General features: G+C 34.1%; 1 protein-coding gene and 6 non-coding genes across 8 annotated transcripts; 1 reads left to right on the forward strand and 6 right to left on the reverse strand.

Annotated features, from left to right (window-relative positions):
• Positions 1-711: 711 nt before the first annotated feature.
• On the reverse strand, positions 712-803 carry LOC113778916. The gene has a single exon (XR_003469381.1). It is a non-coding gene; the product is annotated as a small nucleolar RNA SNORD96 family (small nucleolar RNA).
• A 426-nt stretch (positions 804-1,229) lies between these two features.
• LOC113778897 lies at positions 1,230-1,334 on the reverse strand. Its single transcript, XR_003469363.1, has one exon. It is a non-coding gene; the product is annotated as a small nucleolar RNA snoR99 (small nucleolar RNA).
• Positions 1,335-1,763: 429 nt separating this feature from the next.
• LOC113778905 lies at positions 1,764-1,887 on the reverse strand. The gene has a single exon (XR_003469370.1). It is a non-coding gene; the product is annotated as a small nucleolar RNA SNORD14 (small nucleolar RNA).
• Positions 1,888-2,361: 474 nt separating this feature from the next.
• On the reverse strand, positions 2,362-2,485 carry LOC113778893. Its single transcript, XR_003469359.1, has one exon. It is a non-coding gene; the product is annotated as a small nucleolar RNA SNORD14 (small nucleolar RNA).
• Positions 2,486-2,628: 143 nt separating this feature from the next.
• On the reverse strand, positions 2,629-2,752 carry LOC113778914. Its single transcript, XR_003469379.1, has one exon. It is a non-coding gene; the product is annotated as a small nucleolar RNA SNORD14 (small nucleolar RNA).
• Positions 2,753-2,802: 50 nt separating this feature from the next.
• Positions 2,803-2,904, reverse strand: LOC113778896. Its single transcript, XR_003469362.1, has one exon. It is a non-coding gene; the product is annotated as a small nucleolar RNA snoR99 (small nucleolar RNA).
• Positions 2,905-5,324: 2,420 nt separating this feature from the next.
• On the forward strand, positions 5,325-11,052 carry LOC113777450 (ubiquitin carboxyl-terminal hydrolase 27). 2 transcript variants are annotated; one of them, XM_027322536.1, is made up of 10 exons: positions 5,325-5,680; positions 6,140-6,266; positions 6,940-7,040; positions 7,126-7,359; positions 7,695-7,763; positions 7,862-7,990; positions 8,213-8,350; positions 8,621-8,683; positions 9,004-9,351; positions 10,320-11,052. In XM_027322536.1, the coding sequence occupies exons 1-10, from the start codon at positions 5,384-5,386 to the stop codon at positions 10,584-10,586; spliced, it is 1,773 nt and encodes a 590-aa protein (XP_027178337.1). In that variant the 5' UTR covers positions 5,325-5,383; the 3' UTR covers positions 10,587-11,052. The 2 variants fall into 2 exon arrangements, with proteins under 2 accessions (XP_027178337.1, XP_027178338.1); XM_027322537.1 differs by lacking the exon at positions 9,004-9,351.
• Positions 11,053-18,554: the final 7,502 nt, after the last annotated feature.

The raw sequence follows: 18,554 nt of genomic DNA on the forward strand, positions 1-18,554 counted from the left end.
CCCCTTGACAGTATCTATCGATACTTTCATTTCAAAGTTAGAAGAAAGAAGGAATCACTCAATTTCTTGGATGATAGAATATACATTTGGCAGAAATATTTTCTAAGATCTATTGGGTCTTGATCGCTTGATATAATGACACCAATAGTACTATATCTAAATTGATGTAATACACGCTTGTAGCTTTTGTGTGGGTCGGTTCTCCAGATGATTTACTTGAACCTGTCAAATCATCAGGTGAATGGGGGCAAAACAATAAACTAAAATATCCTTCACAGCAAAATCAAAGACCTGCAATTCGAAATCATAGAATTATCACAAACTGAAAGCAGAACCCATATTCAGCACATTGAATGAACAGTATTAATCCATGTACATTTTCATAATTTACATATGAGATATCAGCCACTACAGGATAGCCTCTTCTAGGTTAAATTGAGAAAGAGGCTTCAAAGAAAAGGTGGCCAAACTAAATGTAGCTTATGATTATGTTAAGTGCTGTTGTGCAAAAACTAAACAGCACCGGACCGTCCATAAGCACTAAATTAGCTGTAGTGGAATCACTATAGGTATAGAAAAATATTTGATCTTAAATTCTTTACTAACCAACAAACTTTTGCAACAAAGTTTTCAAAGCAAAAATGGTCAGGCGTTGAGATAATGGGATAATCTAATCAAATACGTGAATTAAAGGGCTATCAATAAGATAGAATGCCTCAGAATTGCAGAATGACAGCAAGGCTATTAACAAGCCATTCAGTCCCGAAAGATGGTATTTTTGGTATAGATCTCATCATAGGCATATTTTCTCTTTGAACTTTGATAAACCTGTAATAAATGTGTCGGTGTGTGTGTGTTGAATGTATTTCTCATGGCCAATCCCAAGAGGTCATAGCAGAGACTCTGCTACACAAGGCGATAGGATATGAGAACGCAACTCATCACAGTGGGATTCTTCATTAGAAGCCTCAACCACAAAAACAAGTGCTTTATGTCTGACGATTATTGAAAAACTCGTGGGTTTTACAAGCACAACAGCAGCTCGCCCCAATACAAAGAATCGTCATTAAAGAGCCACTATCAAATAAACATCAGGAAGAAAACAGAATTCGCTTTTCCCATTTCTCGTTTATAAGTTTTCAAAGTTCTCAACAGCATTAAATCCCTAACAACAATTAGAAAAAAGAATAGTACCAAGCAACAAAAAAGTACAACACCAAGAAGGAAAATTTTGTTTCATCCCCGTATAATCAGCAAAACATATACCAGCAATGCAGATTAAGTATAGGATGAATGATGATTGGATGTAAGGGACCTGTTCATCCCAAAAGCAACCCAGATACATGCCAAAGGGGCAGACGTTGAAAGTCCCAGATAATAGTTCTTCCATGTTTCATAGTCCTAAACACGCAAAGGTTGCAATTTCATAGGCAACTAATTCATCCTATCTTGAAACCCTAATTCAGAGGACCAAAATTAATGAAAGTACAAAGTAAAAATTATCTATCCTATCCACTGACACACTGTAAGTGGGCCTCTCTTCAACCAACTTGCTCGCGTGAAGCAAAAAAATCTCTCAAGGACTTGTACATCAATATTTAAGAAAGAGAAAACAGGCAAGCAAAAACACAACAGATAAATTACCTAATCAGATAAAACCATGCAATGTTCCATCTATCAAGTAACTGCAGGGCAAAAAGAATAAATCAAATAAAAGAACAAACAAAATTAAACAAGATCAATTCAAAGCAATAGTAGGAGATTGCTTCAGACATCCAAGGAAGGATAGAAGCAGCATAAGCTCTCAAGCCCGGCAAAGGCGAAAGCTCTTAGGCGGCCACTGCGAATGTTTTGAGAAACAAGCCCTTGCATTTGTCATCATTAACCAAAAATTAATAACTGCAACAATACAAAAGTATGCTAACTAGATGACAAAATAAAAATTGGGACGAGGCATCAAGAAACAACTAAAGAAACATAACACAAAGATGGTGACCAAACATATCATGCGAGAAACACAGTCACATTCCAAGAGCTAAAAAAATTGTTCCATCACTGCATAGTGAAACATCAAAAGAAGTGCAGATTACGTATAGGATGAATAATTGTATATAAGGGACTTGTTCATCCCAAAAGCAACTCAAATTGATGCAAAAGGGGCAGACATCAAAAGTCCCAAAATCCGAAGCCCCTACAAGAAAGCATCACTACAAATTTAAAACTGCAACATGGTCCAAATAAAGACCTTAAAGCCTAAATGGCAACTGACAAGCCCAAAGTAATCTTCTAACCTTCTCCAACAGAAGGTGTACATCTTGAACATACCACAGCACGAGAAACACACTGATGATAATAAATAAATGTTTCAGACATCCAAGGAAGGATAAAAGCAGCACAAGCTCTCAAGCCTGGCGAAGGCGAAAGCTCTTAGGCGGCCACTGCGAATGTTTTGAGAAACAAGCCTTTGGATTTGTCATCATAAACCAAATGTTATAACTCATACAACTGAAACTCGAATCATTGATCCTATCCTAAACCAGAAACAAGAACAGACTTCAAAACTTAAGCCAAGGAACAGAAACGGAAAAAAAGCCAAGAATTAGAAAAGAAAGAACGAAGAAAGAGTAAACGCTCAGACATCCAAGGAAGGATAGAAGCAGCATACGCTCTCAAGCCCGGCGAAGGCGAAAGCTCTTAGGCGGCCACTGCGAATGTTTTGAGAAACAAGCCTTAGATTTTGTCATCATTGCTAATTTCCAATTTAGCAAAACATATCCAAAACAAAAACAGAACCAATAGTTTTGGTATTCCATCCTTGAATGACCAGCAAAACATATGGTATTGCTGACAAAGTGATTGGATGGATGAAATTGCATATCAGGAACTTCTAAATCCCTGAAGCAATAATTCAATCCAATGCTAAAGGGCCAACGTTAATAGTCCCTCCTAAACAAATAAACATACATGCCTGTAGCATTTATCCTTACACGTTAAAGTTTTTTGAAAAAAAGTTGTAATAATGGTGGTATGGAGGGGGTGCCTCAGATAGAAATTAGAATAAAAAGGCAGCATAAGCTTTCAAGCCTGGCGTAGGCGAAAGCTCTCGAGCCTTTTTGTGTCATCTTAGACACCTAGAAATTTTATAAATAACGAGAAATTCGTGCAAAAAATCTAATAAAAAACAATGAAATCGGAATAGCAGAATACAATCAAAGTTTTCAACTTTTCAATCAAAAAGCATCAGAAACTAAAAAACTCAAGCTACCAGAGTAGAATTAGATCCAGATCCAACCACTAATGAGACCAGAAAAAAAAATCTCGCAAGTGAATTGGAGATGCTGATTCCGCGGAGTAAAATTAGCAAAAACACCATCAAAATTTTCAACCTTTCAACGGAAAAACTAAAAAACCAACGAACAAATCAAGCTACTGGAGTAGAATTCAATCCAGAACCAGAAATCATCAGAAAAGAACGAGCTCAGAAATGAATCGGAAGTAATTCTGCGGCGGACTTGGCGAGAGCTACCAATGAAGGCAACGACAGGGTTTTGGGATAGTTATATAGAAGAAAAGGAGTCTAGGGTTTATATTGGTTCCGGAATGGGTTTAGGGTTTTACGGAAAATGGACGGCTGAGATATGGATTACAGTTCCGGAACAATCTAGACTCTTCAGGGTCTCTGACTGGGCCCAAAGTGAATTCGGTTGATGTGGTTGGGTTTTAAACTTCTTGTTGTAGCCCTTCTCCCAAGGGCCCAAATTATTTCATGAGGACCAAAATATTTCCTGGGGTACATTGATAATTATTGTCAGTACAGGTACCTATATATTTCGATAATTACACTTACCTCCACTGGTACCGCAAAATAAATCAAGAACACTAAAAAAAGAAATTTGAATCAATATTATTATATGGTGATTGTTAATATTATTAATTACAAAAAATTTTAGATTTAGGCCATTGGCTTATTGAGGCATTGCTAAAGGAGAAGACTTACAGGGGGCTAGAAAAAGAGAGAGAAAGAGAGTAGATGATATAGTTTTTTAAATAACAAATATGCATTTTAGGACATTGAGGGAAAAAAATTCATTTAACTCAATTTTATGGGTGTCTTTTATTATCATAATAGAAAAGCTATAAGACAATTTGCAAATCTAACTAGTTCATGCCAATTTTCTAAAAAATAGAGTTTTGTAAAATTAAACCTTCTCCTTGTGAATACGCCCTTTAATTTATTTAACGTTATAATTGTCATAACTAACCCTGATCTTTGTAATATATTATTCCATGTAATTGAACATTTTACTTATACTTAATTTAAATTTTCTCATATAACTAACAATATATATATATCTAATATTTTTTAAAGAAAAAATTGTAGTGTTTATATTTTTTAAAATTTAATACTTGAAACTATGTTGATGACCTTAAGGTTGTTAAAAACAAATAACCTAACCTATACAAAATTTGTCATGCATTTTCATTGGGTTACAAAATGTAAAATATATATAAATAATTAACCTAACTAACAAAAATAGTCAATTATGCAGTTTCATTAGGTTATAAATGTAAAACCCGGATTACACCACAAACAAACAGTTATGTTTCTCTAATATGAATAGATAATCTCAATTGTGAGAAAACAACATGAACATATATTAATTTGCATCTCTTTTATAATGCATACCATTTGAATCACAAACTATATGCACATATCCTCATAAGTGAGAATTCTTTATGAAATATAAAAAGAACATCACACTTTATATATCACAAACCAAGCATTTAAATTAAGCATCAATTTATACAATTCAACCAGGATACAATTGCCAAACCCTATTTACAACGTTAAAAAAAAAGCATATTCATTTCTAATGAATGATATAGTTTTTTTCCTTTCTTTTTGACAATTATAAGTTATTATTGCAAGGAACAATTGCTACAAACCTAAAAATTTACTGTAAGATTATTGTTCCTACTAACTTGATGTTAAGTTCGTAATTGATAATTTAGTAGAGTAACATAAGATCAAGTGTGAAGGTGGCAATTATTAGTTGACATATTGAAAAAATTAGCATAAAAAATTTTAAATTACACACTCTCATACAAAAAGCAAAATTATAAAGAACTTTATTAGAACTGGAAAAAACAAGTGTATAATTTAGAGCTTCAAATTAGCATGAACCATATAATACAGCACCATAGCAGTCAAATTCCAAAAGGTGAAAAAAGCAGTCAAATTGCCAATTCCCATATTTTTGGGTCAATTGGTAAATAATGGAAAGAACGAGTGCCAACGAAGGCGCGATAGATTCCCCATAGTACCGACGAAGAGATACAGAAGTACTTGAGAATTGGGATAGGTAATTTTTGTCTATGAGCCATGAAAATTCAAGGAAGAACAGATATTCAGTCCCTTGTAGAAAAATTGAAATTTGGAGCCAAATTTTTGCCCCAAGTGAACTGGAGTTCACCAACCGGGCTTCACATATCAGTGGCTGCAAGCCTTTTGGGTGCTACTGGCTTCATCTTGGCTATCAAAGATGGTAAAGTTGGAAGCTTTATCAACTTTGGTCTACCATGGTCATCATCTGATGGACTTGTTAGTTCTGACAAAAATTGGGTTGTGCCCGGATTGCAAAACCTTGGAAACAATTGTTTCTTGAATGTTGTTTTGCAGGTATATTCAAATTCATGACTTGGCTCTTGTTTTTATTCTTTTTTTTTTTTTTGTGGCTTTACCTCAATGGATGTTTGTTTCTGAGCTAATTTTATGCCGACTTATAGTAAAGTTGGGAACTTTTTTAGCTTTGGCCTAGCATGGTCATCTAGTTCTTACATAAATTGGGTTATATTCGGATTTCAAAGTCTTTGATTAAGATTTCTTTAATCTATTCTTCAGATAGATCAAATTTATAATTGTCTTTTTATAATTAATACACACTTCATTGGGTTGTTTGTTTTTGAGCTTATTGAATGCTTTTGGAATTTTGAGTTGGTTCCTTCTTGTTTCAAATTTAACGTTGGTTTTTCATCTGCTAAGTTATTAAAGATTGCATGTTGTTGATATTAAGTTGGAACATATATTGGGGGCTTTAGTACACATTTTTTTTCATCTTATGCTTACCTTTATTCGTAGGCTTTGGCTAGTTGTTCGAGTTTTCAAAGATTCCTCGACATCGTCTTTGAGAAATATAAGTTTCCATCAGTAGAAGAGAGTGCTAAAGCATTGCCTCTTACTGCTGCTGTGGCATCCCTGCTGGAAGGTTTGTGTAGAACTTGTGTATAAATGGAAATTGCTTTGAATTTGGGTAATTCCATGCTAAATGAATGAGCATGCCTGCCCATTTATGCCTTTGGACAATGACTAATTATGGCAATTAATAATTGGCTATGAACTCAGTTGGTCTTGCTTAATTGCTTTGTATAGTTTTCATTGAAGGAATGCTCTGAAAGTTATTTTAATAATAATAAATGGTTGTTAACGAGTGCTTTATGATCCGTGTTGCTGCAAATATGAATACGATTTGTTATTGGGCAGGCTAGAAAATCGTGGCAATTTTCTAGTCTAACTAGCTAAGGATATGCTTCTTTATTCATGCCAGAAATTGCATTCAAATGGCTGTTTTGTCACATTGGGAAGAGTCATGTCTATCCGTTAGGGAATTTGCATTTTGTGGCAACTTGATGTTTAAGTCCTTCATTGTTTTGTACCTGAGGTAATCTGATGTAACTTTATTCTGTAATCCTCAAATCTGCACTGGTTTAAGATATAGCAACATCAGCACCAAGAAGTGAATAAATTAGTAGAGAGAGTATTTCTCCAACTTGGATGTGTTAAATTATAAGCAGCTTCCAGCTTACCCTGTGGGTCTCATTAATAGTGGTTGTTTTTTCAGTTTTTCATGGCAAGTTTATGTGTTTAATTGTATCCTGCAGAACTATGTATGGTTCAATATGTGAGATCTGTACGAAGCCCGCGAAAGGTGATGGTTGCGATGGAGACTTACATGCCAAGTTTCAGCTTAACTAGCCAGCAGGTGGGCTATTGAATAATCAGCACTGGAATAGGTTGTGCTAGGGTTACTTTTTATCCGCTAAATGGTCAAGCTGTTCTATGTGTAGGATGCAGAGGAAGCATTCTTTCATCTTCTCGCTTCTTTGAGGGAAGAATTGTCAGAATCTTATGTTCACTGGACCAGCTCCTTGGCTGACGCAACTGTACTCAATAATTCCAGAATTCTTGCTCCAAGAAAGAGGCTAAGGGAATCTGAACAGCAAAGATGGCGGCGTAGTTTCCTTGGACCTTTTGATGGGATCCTTGGCAGCATCTTGACCTGTCAGAGTTGTTCGTTTCAGGTTGAATGGTACTTGTGACACTATTTCTCATTTTGATACTGCTACTAATCTTTAATGGTCACTGCTTTCAAGCAGCTGTCCAAACTTAAGTGCATGTGTTTGTCTTACAATTGGAATTGGATTTATTTGGAACATATGAGGAGCTGAAAAGCAAGAACTGCATCATATTTATTTTCTCCTGTCTATTCATTGTTGAAAGATGAATATGAGTTTCTTCTTTTCACTTATTTGAACCAAACTTGTAGTTCCTTTAATTTCTTATCAGCTACCTTTCCTACATGCTCTGTAATAAACCTGATTTTGCTTATAGCATAAACATTTTGCGTGCTCTGTAGATCTCTCTGGATTTCCAATTATTTCATAGCTTACACCTCTCGCCGGTGCTCAGTAGTGGTGGTACAATTGTAAGTTTGTAAAATACAAAGGGTTTTGCTGCAAATTCTTCTGGATTCTCTATTTGGTGTCATCATGCTGGCCATTTTTTTTTCCCACAAACTTCCAGATGACCGGATGCTCCTTGGAGAGTTGCCTGAGCCAGTTCTTTGTTTCTGAACGACTTGATAATTACTTCTGCAGTCACTGCTGGCATAATGCTGCTATTAAGTACCTATCCTTGACACGTGAAAATAAGGTATTTTGCATTGTAAGTTATTAAAGAAAGTGAATCAAGTCTGCAAGTGCTAATGTAGATGCTGCTTGTAACACTATGGAAGTCATGTCTACGTAAAAGTGTTTTCAGTACTTAGCTTTTTCACATGAACAGATACTGATTTTCTTGTTATCCCTTTCATTCTTAAATCATGCATTTTATGGAGATTTTTAACCATGTAACTTAGGCAAGCTTTCTTCTCAGACAGATATTGAAAAGCTGAAGCTCTGTAGTGAGGATGATTCCTGTGACTGTAAAAGTCTCTGTTCTCTTAGACCATTACCCTGGTCGAACAGCTACTCAAGAAGTTTCAAGCAGCTGAGTATGGCACGTAGCCCACAGGTATCGCCACTACCGTCTTCATGGTCTTTCAAAGTACACTATGTGCTAAACAAAAGTATGGAAGGCATATGAATATCAAAGCTGCTAAATTAGGTAATAGTCAGGAATAATACGTTGCGCATTATGTACATTGGTATTTTCAAATTTAAGCACAATATATCCATGACATTGGCTTTTGATTCTCTTGTAATTGTCAGTTTCTCTTTAACTAAATCTACTAAAAAAGTTTCACTTCTCTGCATCCTTACCAGTTTGGTCTTTCATGTGCAGATTCTGTGTGTTCACCTGCAACGTGCTTCAGTGAATCTTTTTGGAGAACTAGTAAAAATTCAGGTATTCTTTTTGGTTAATTTTACACAAGTTCTCTAGTTCTCTGGAATTCTTTGCCAAGGAACTTTATTGTCTTGGTTTTGAAGTGTCTAACTCCATCCATCATATTTTGCACATAAAAAAATAGATTTCATGATTTTCCCCTTGCGTATGTGTACCATGATTTTTTAGAGCTATTTCCTTGCACCAGATCTTAATCATGATCATTTTTGTTTGTGAAATTTTGTTCTAGACTAGGTTTTTATTGGTTTTGCAGAAACAACTAATGCATATCTCTGGGTAGTCTACTAATGGCTATTGTAACTGCGTTATGGTAATTCTAGGGTCACATCTCATTTCCATTGATTTTGGACCTCTCACCTTTTATGAAGAGGGGATTAGTAATAAAGAGCTTGGAAGAAAATTTGCAAAGAGGGCAAGTACTGTCCAAATGTCAGCCACCCTTCCCTTGTCCAATGCAACCAACCATGGAAAATGCTACAGGTCTGATAAATTGCAATGGGGAGACAGCAAATAAATTTCCTTTGGAAGCAGAGAATCCAGATCACGAACAAACTGTATATGACCCGCCAAAAAATGTTCATGGGATCAAAACTTGGCCAAAAATGCCTGGGAATGGAAGCTCTGTGGACTTCATGATGAACTTTAGGCCTATTCATTCTAATGACAAGGTTAGCTTAGAGATAACACGTCTAGTACTTTCCACACCTTGTTATATGTAACCAGTGATTTGCCACATCAAAATATTTTCAGTTGCATTGAGTTCTACCTGAAGATCCATTACATTTGAAAAGCAACTACTGAAAACTCAAAATATTTGTCCTTGTTTTCAGTCATATTTTGTAATTGCAAGTTGTTTCATTCATTTAACGATTGAGAAATTTTATTTTCTGCTCAAGGTCTATAATTTTTTTTTTTATCTTGTATTCTGTTTAATGTGCTGACTTATCTGAATAAGTCCACAAGAATATATCTGCATTCATATGGAATTCTTTAGTTACTTGGTATTATTATGGTTCTCCTTGTTATAAACTCTGGAATTCTTCCCCATGCAAAGTTTATTATGTTTAAACTCTGGAATTCTTCCCCATGGAATGTTTATTGTGTTACAAATAGCACTTGTGCCAATAATCAAACAAAATTTTTTTGTGGAAGACACAGGAAAGACAACTGCCTGGTGGTACAGGTGTTAAAGATATGAAAAGCATAATGTTCATAGCTTTCATGAGACAAAACAGTGAAGTTTAGAGAAGCTGATATTTTTCCTCTGCACAGGCAGATTGCATTTCTATCTAAATGCTACTTTGAAATTGGAGAACAGCCTTTATGTATCCAGTTGTTGTTTGAACTGAGATTCAAGTAGTCAAATTTTTCTGGATTATGCTAAGTAGCTCATAGTCATCTGGCTTTCATTCTCCCCCACAATTACTGATCACATCTCCTCAACCCATGATTTATTTTATGGTGGTCACAGCTGCTGTGAGTTTAACCTTACCTCTGAATTCAGCACTGCATCGTTTTTCCCATCTTTGGTGTTTAAAGTCATTTACATGGACATTTCTTTCTGAATCAAATATACATCTTCATTTCTAAGCAGCTAGGTGCATCATGCAGTTTTTTTATTTTCTTCTTGGTGCAGGTAGATGGACCTTCCACTTCTACATCTTCCAAAGATCATACCTACAGGCTAGTTTCAGTCGTCCAGCACTTTGGAAAAGTTGGAAGCGGTCATTACACTGTTTACAGAAGAGTCAAAGCTGAGACTTGTGATGAAGATCCAATTGCGCTCTTAGAACCGACTCATGCACGATGGTTTTGCATCTCGGATTCTGAAGTGCATGGTGTCTCAGAGAAGGATGTTCTGGAAGCAGAGGCTAGTTTGTTGTTCTATGAGAAAATCCACTGAAAACTGACTACTTCAAGAAATGGTGCTGCTGTTGTTTCTGGTTACCATTTATTATGATCAGAGTTACCTCGATCATCAACTTCTTCAATAAAGCCATTCTGTCATAAAATCTTTTAAAGACCTGAACAAGTACACAGATGATTGGTGACAAGGGATCATTTGACAGCTCTTACAGAAGCAAGATATGGCATTTCTTATGTTAATCTCACTTAGCATAGTACTTTGTACAGGAGAGGACTCTTGAGTTGATTCTTCGACACCATTTTTCCTTGAAATTTATCTTTACCACCTAGATACAAATATAGAGGGTATATTTTGTTTTCTTTCATCATAGGGTTATTGTTTCAATTTGTACTATAAACATGGCAGCAATAAAAGCTGTCTTTGTCTAGAAAAGAAAAACAAAAAGCTATGTTTGGCATATGAGAAAAGAGCTTGGGTAGCTTATACACGATTCTCTCACTTTTCCGTTGTATATTTTGGATTAATCTTCTATATAATGATAGTGTATACACTTTCACTATTAAATGTATGACACATCATTTAAATTAAATTTTGCATATGTATCATGTATTCAACTGTGATGGTGTACGCACTGTTAGTGTCTTTTTGTTAATTTTCAATTCATTATTTTGAGTATGGTGATTGAGACTTAGGTTTAATAAACTAGTAATATTATATTAAGTTGGCCCTTAAATATTAGATGCTAAATGGATGGCCTTAAATTATCCTATTAGGGAGTGAAACGCTAACTTTCCCACCGAACGACAGGATTAAGCTATGATTTAATTGCTTTCTTTAAGAATTATACTCCTCAGAATTATAAAAATTATCTAAGCTCTAGTATCAGCATATATGCCTTAGGCATCACAATTGAAGAGGAATTGGTGTTTCCTCAGTGTTAAGCACACTGGTTGTAAAGTCAATTCGAGCCTTTGCTCGTACTTGTATATCTTTTGAAAGTAATATAATCAAATATCGTTTCGGAAAAAAAATTCAGTTTGTGAAGTGATTGATTGATGTTCAAATTAATAAAGAAGAAAAGGAAAAAGATGTAGGTTCATCTGAGGTTCAAGCAAAGTTTTAAGCCAAAAGAGATAGATTTTTTCACCTAATCAAGAATCCTTAGAGTTATGTCTAGAATTCTACAATGCCGAATTTAACAATGTAGGAAGTCAATTAGCATTCGCCGTACAAGTGAGCTCTGCTTAGGCTTCTTTTCTCTCTACCATCGGTCCTCTCCTCTATATAAGTGAACATAAAGCTTTTCTAAGCTATACTAGTGAGAGTTTTGTCTCTAGTGTTTTTTTTCTCTTCTAAGCTATTTCAATGGGAGCTTTGTTTAATTATTGTTATTTTTTTCTCAGATCTAAGAAGTTTTTTCAAATCTTATATATAGATCTAAGGGAATAGACATGTACAAATATCTATGGAGTAGCTCCTGCAATTGGTCAAATCTGATAATTCACAGTGTAATCTTTTATATTTTGTAATTTTATTAAATCTAATGATTTTTCATATTAAATATATCTGTGACATACTTTATGTATTATCTGACATTAGTGCAGATTGCTTTATCAAATAAACTGCCTTTCGTTTTATATATAAAAAAAGAACTCACTATATAAGCAATTTATCATTAATTAGGGAATACGTATATTGCTGTTTCGACCACTTATTCTCCAAATCTAATTGATTTTTCAATGCTAACAATCTAATTGATTTTTCGCTACTTGAGAATTTGCCTCCTATATTCATAACTCTTGACCTTATTAAAATTTGAAATTCTACTTTTCGAGTTGCGTAGAGTAAGAATATTTTGGATTCAAAACCTCTTATTTTAAAAAAAAAAAAGGTCATTCAAAATTAAGATAAAATAATCTAAAGGACTACGCCATGATGATGAAAGTTGTCCTGTACTCTCACCTGTCAATGTTGGAATCAATTTGTGTTAACACATCTAAGATATGGAGCATACTGTTTCGATTCATTCCCACTCTTCCAATCAAGGGAAATAAAAGAAGTCAATGATGTCAACGATATTGCATTGCCAGGAAACATTTGACATGTAATTATTGTCAAGAAAGGTTGAGAAACATTAACAAGATCAATCATTAAAAACCTCCAAAGTCCAAACTACCACATGTTTTTACGTTTATATGTTGGATGAGAAGGACAAGGAAAATATCACTTCTTAAGGTTGAAATTTGAATGTGAGAATTGAGTCTTTTGTCCAAGTCAAGAAAATTCAACATTTCAAATCTTCTTTCATTGTTTACTCAATTCAATTATGGTGCTTGTTTGGATCAAACCCCAACTATCAATTTGTGACAATTTGAGTATCAAGGTCATTATCTGTCGACTTTGGTCGGGTTACTGATATAGTCCTTTACAATTAAGACAAAGATGCTGCAACTAATTAATAATTATATGCACTTTGGTTATTCTTTAATTTAATACTGTCTATAGTTCAATTTTCTGTCTTACCAATTTGACCTCAAAAATTTGGCGCAAATCAATAATTAGTTAGATTCATAAGCAGCCACAACAACTTTTTAGTTGTCTAGTTCAAATTGGCTATAAAAATTAATATAAGTTTGGGAGCCACCAAACTGTGACAGAAGCTAAGATGGTAGCTACTTCTTTGGTATGTCCAAATTCCAATTATCACTGCCCCAGGAATATGATGTCCACCAGGCAAGAAAATTGAAAACTAGTGGAAGGATGTGTGTGTTTCTATATATACATGTGTGTGTGTCTATATATATATATATATATATATATGGGCAGTAAAATGTTGGTTTGAATATCATATCCTTTTTTTGGTAATTAATACCTGAAACATATAAAACTAGATCAGTTTATATATTAAAGTGCCAACTATATATCAACCATTTGCTGCAAGTATGGAAACAAAGTATTTTTGGCTATATAACATAATTGTGCTAATCTAGAACTGCACTTTCTAGATTTAGGGTACCAAAAAATAAATAAATAAAGGTGTTGCAATTTATAATAGAGTTTTTCTAACGGGTGCCTATGCCTCGTTAACACACATAAATTTCATTTAACCTGCCATGTATATACACATACTAACAATTATTATCTTCTCTTATATTTATACAGTACTTTTCCTAATTAATCTTATCTTTTCAAAATTCTAACACTTGAAATATATCTTAATTACAATTTGACGGAAAGTCTATTGTATTCTAGTGTAGGAAAGATTGTGCCAATTATAATTAAGGTGTATAATGAGTTCCAAACTTTCTTTGAGGTGCTAATTCAACTTGCTCGTGTAACCATAATTACACTGTTTAATTAATATGCCACCTCTGAGAATTGCTTGACATAGAGAAATACTTAATGACATTCATCCTGATGAACTGCAGAAAGTTAGGAGCAAGTTAAAAAATTTGTCTACATAGGTTTTCTCTACAAATATAAGAGTTGATTTCAGCATTAATGCCATCTCTAGAACTTGTAGAAGAGTTGGAAAAAGTACCTTCACTATAAATGTCGTAAAAGAAAATTAAGCAATCCAAATTTTTCCCCGAATGATGAATTCTTTAATCACACTATTAGTTAAGGATAAAAATGAAAGAAAAAGCTTTATTTTAATTCTGGCTATCTTGTCACCAATTTCAAATCTTCCATAAATTGGCATATTTCCTAGACGACCATATATATTAATCTTCCAAAAAATCAAGTTGTTTTACAATGCCTAATCAGAAAAAAAGTCTCTCTCCCCATCTGGAACCTTGATTAAATCTGCAAAATATGAATGAAAGATAAACTAACTGAATTCTTTCCAGGAAGCTGGCAATTCATTGTCCTCAACTTAATTTGATAGAGCAAGGGACACAAGAATTAACATATATAATCACCTAATATATCCGTCTGATGTATACTGCTTGATTATAAAATTCACTACTTTTTTTGAGGTTCAAGAAGAAGGAGATCAAGAACCACCACTCAAGTGGACCAGAAATAGAAAAAAAAAAAAAAAAAACTCCATGATATGACAAATCTAAAATAAATAACATGTTGTGTCCAAAAACTTCAGAAATCTCCCTTTTGACAGCACTCATAATTCATGTACAATGACGTAAGGCCATATACAGTCAGCTTCTTCACAAAGAAAAGTTTCATAGTTCACCATATCTGTAAACCCTAATGCAAAATATATCTCTTCTCTTCTACTTTTCTTCTAACTAATTTTGTGACTTTCCTCTAACCTGCCAGAATCTATAAGCATAAGCTTGCATACTAAGTAGTACAGGATATAATATGCCTGCACTCATCTGATGGATTCCATCACACAACTCTTGCTAGTTATGAATTGGAGTTTTCTTTCTAGCTGGACTGTAATCCATCATTTCCAATTCTTCACTTGTTGGCACCTCTTTTGTTGTTGATAGCATTTTTTCATCTGCCTTCTCAACTCCTCTACTTTCCCTTGGCGTGCTTCTTGCTGCAAGAGCAAAATCAAGTTCTTAGTTTTATTACAAATACACTACTTTTGCCTTCAAATAGAGGAAGATAACAAGGACACATGGGATTTATACCTTGAGCGGTGACTATGAGAAAGCAAAGCAAGAAAGAAGCCATGAGAAGAGTATGCTTCTTTGGGGCAACAGCCATAGTTTGATATTCTTCAAGCACTTTAAAGTTGAATAGATCCCTTTAATTTATGTATCCTGTTCTGCAACTGCATAGACTATATATAGAAGAATGTAGACAGACAACTTCAACTTGAACTGATGTGCAGAGTTACATTAAGGCCTGTTGCAGTATTAATTAGTAGGTTCTTATTCTTTGTACACATTCTACAACATGAGGACCCTCATGGGTCACAGAAGTCACCATCAATATTAGGGGTAGCTTTAATTTGCAAGAAATTTCCTTGCATGATATATGTAAATGACTTATTTTCCAAAAAGGGACTACATGAGCATCTCAAAAATGATTGTTCTTTAAATTTTTTTTTTTTTGGGGCGGTGGGGCGGGGAGAACATGACTAGCCTAGAATTAAAGATGTATATTTGATTCAAAGAGGGTTTGAGAAACATGTTAGGAATCACCATGTTCGGATTAGAAGAAGAAAGCCTGTAATAAAATGATTCCAAATTACATAAAAACTTTAGGTAGTAAAATTTTCAGAAGCCTGGGTGAAGGAAAGCTTTTTGTCTGGATCTAGTCTAGTCAGTGATGGCTATAAATCACAATACTTGGCTGATTACTTTGTGATGAAGTTGACTTGTTTCCTTTCAAGGGTACTAGTGCTAATTTAGAACTATAAGCTTCTGTATTTCTCTTTCTTTTTAATTACTTTAGACTAATGAAGAAAATGATTAGTACGTGTCCAGAATTGCAAAATGGAAGGGATCATATTGTAAGGAAAAAAAAAAATCTCTTCCTTGATATATATATATATATATAGACACATACACACACATACACATACATATAGTTTGTCTCTTTTCTTAAAGGTTCCTTGTTTATCATATTAAAACATCAAGGGTAAAAAAACAAAAAAACCCCCTGTGATAAGTCTAATACACAGAAAAGCCTCATATGATTTCAAAATATACAATACGACACCTTATGCTTTGAACTAAATTGTAAAGGTGACAGAATCCGTTAAACTTAACGAAAATGACTTATTGGATTCTAAAAAAAAAAATTTATACTTAATTTTTATCAAATATACCTGTTCTACCCTTCAACCCTCAATTCTCCCTATTTAGAAAATAAATAACTGATTTTTTTGAGCTGTCTTTTGCTTAATTATATCAGGGCATTTTTGTCTTTTCGTCCATTTCCGTTAAGTTTAACGGATTCCGTCATCTTTACAATTTAGTTCAAAGTATGAGAGGTCGTGTTGTATATTTTGAAACTATGGAGGACTTTTCTGTATATTAAATTTATCACGGGGGGCTTTTTTGTTTTTTATCCAAACATCAAATTTAAAAGTTTAAGCTGCCAGGTACTAAGTAGGAGCTTTGTTCTTGTGTATATGTACCTCCTCACGTGCATGTTTTGTGCTTTTCAGGGAGCAGCATATCAAATTGTTAGATTCTTACATTTTCATTTCCCCTTGTTTTGGAAATGTTGCTGAGTGCAAAGAATCAGTATGCAACATCATCAGGTCATTTGTGTTTTGATGTTTTAATTCAATGAACTCAGTTGAGAAAAAGGGCCATGATGGTTTTGCCCGAAAGAAAAAGAATACAAAAGACAGATGGATTTTGAAGCAGAAATAAGAGCCTCCTTTTACAATAAATTGCTACAAGTTTAGGTACAATATAGCCAGCACATATAAACAGATGTTTGCCGTAAACATTATCAACTCAAGTCTATGGCAATAAGCAACCATTTAACCCAAAAAAAAAAAGAGAAAAAAAGCGTGCAAATGATTCAATACTACTTCCTCTACTTAGTAAAACCACTATTAGTCACTCTAATCCTCAAACCACTATTAGTTCTAATCCTCCTCCCCCTGCTTCTTAAATCTCATCCGTCCACCGCTAAATTAAAAAAAAAACACTATTAGACACGATCCACAATTTAATCAATTTATCGTACATATCATGTGCAATTCCATCAATTTCCTAGTTTGACAATTAAAATATAAAAAAATATTCATTTAAATGAAAAAAACATATGATTTATCTTTGATTAGATCAATTTTTGTCAAATCACAAAAAGGAGATCATGATAGTAATAAGCTGCAGAGACAGACGAAGACGATGGACAGCACTCCCCGGGCCTAAGGTCGTATTTGGGATAAGGCGATTGACAGTGTCTTGCTACGAAATTCACATGGCATGTAACACCCTTCAACCACCTTGTGGGTGCCCCTTTGTCTTCAAGAAATGCACATTAACCAAACATGCTGTTTCCTCCTAGTAGACCCTTAGAAAGAGACATAGATAGCATTCGAAGATCTTGAAGACATATTCTTTACAAGCACATAGGGTGTAATTAATTTTACAACCTTGGATTTTCATATATTCACACATGACTTAGAAACATTTCATACATGTTGCCGTTATTGTCCTAGCATATTTAGCACTTTGCTTTGATTTGTTCATGTTCTCGTTCAATATGTGAACGAATCTTCACTGCCTTGTTTGGAAAGCCATTTTTCACCAAAATTTTTTTTTTTTTTACATTTTTCAGTCACATTTTTATCTAATATATATATCAAATTGTTACGGTACATTTTCTACAAAAACTTCAAAAAATTGCAATCCAAACAAGACCAATTACGCTGGTAATTTTAACCTTTTATATATCTATAACCGTAGTGTTTACATTTGCTATATATCAAAGTGTCTACTTGTTCATATTCTTGTTGTGAGATTGGCTTATTAGGCTTGGCATTTTTAATGATTTTGTGCATTGGCTTTGACTTCTTTTTTTTTTATTAGGGTTGTGAATGAGCTGGTTCATTCCAACTCACATGTGAGAACTAGGTGTTGAGTTGAACTATAAAATATTCATTTCTAGTTTTCCAAAAGCTCATAAACAAGTTGATAAAGCTTTTACTTCTGTATTATTATTATTATTTTTCTTGTAAATGGAGATATTAGATTTGTCTCCATTTGTTGAAAAGTGAAAAATATATTAAGACTAGTTAACAAGTCAAAAAAAATCTTTTTATTATTCAAGTGTTAGAGCTTATAATATTGCAAGGCCATGATGGATTTAAGTAATGTCAATTGTTAATTCAAAAGGGTGTCTTGTTAGCCCCTATGGCCGTACAAGTACGGAAAGCAGCAGCAACAACAACAGGGGTAAACATGAAAGAAGAATCTTGCACTGGCAAAGACCAAGGTCCATCAACATTAACAGATCATGTTCCAGAAACAAGTCAATTTCAGAGTAGATATAAATTAGTCCATATTAATTGGAAATTATTATATAAGAGTTGATTAATTATTGTTCATGTAAGCATTTATA

The sequence above is a fragment of the Coffea eugenioides genome, chromosome 7 (genome assembly GCF_003713205.1).
Source record: "Coffea eugenioides isolate CCC68of chromosome 7, Ceug_1.0, whole genome shotgun sequence".
Taxonomy (NCBI): domain Eukaryota; kingdom Viridiplantae; phylum Streptophyta; class Magnoliopsida; order Gentianales; family Rubiaceae; genus Coffea; species Coffea eugenioides.

What these genes read in the sequence shown, in the direction of transcription:
- LOC113777450 (XM_027322536.1), top strand. Translation starts at nt 5,384, where the DNA reads ATGAAAATTCAAGGAAGAACAGATATTCAGTCCCTTGTAGAAAAATTG. An exon ending in TCAGTAGTGGTGGTACAATT is followed by an intron (nt 7,764 to 7,861) that starts GTAAGTTTGTAA and finishes ACAAACTTCCAG; the next exon opens with ATGACCGGATGCTCCTTGGA. An exon ending in CCTTGACACGTGAAAATAAG is followed by an intron (nt 7,991 to 8,212) that starts GTATTTTGCATT and finishes CTTTCTTCTCAG; the next exon opens with ACAGATATTGAAAAGCTGAA.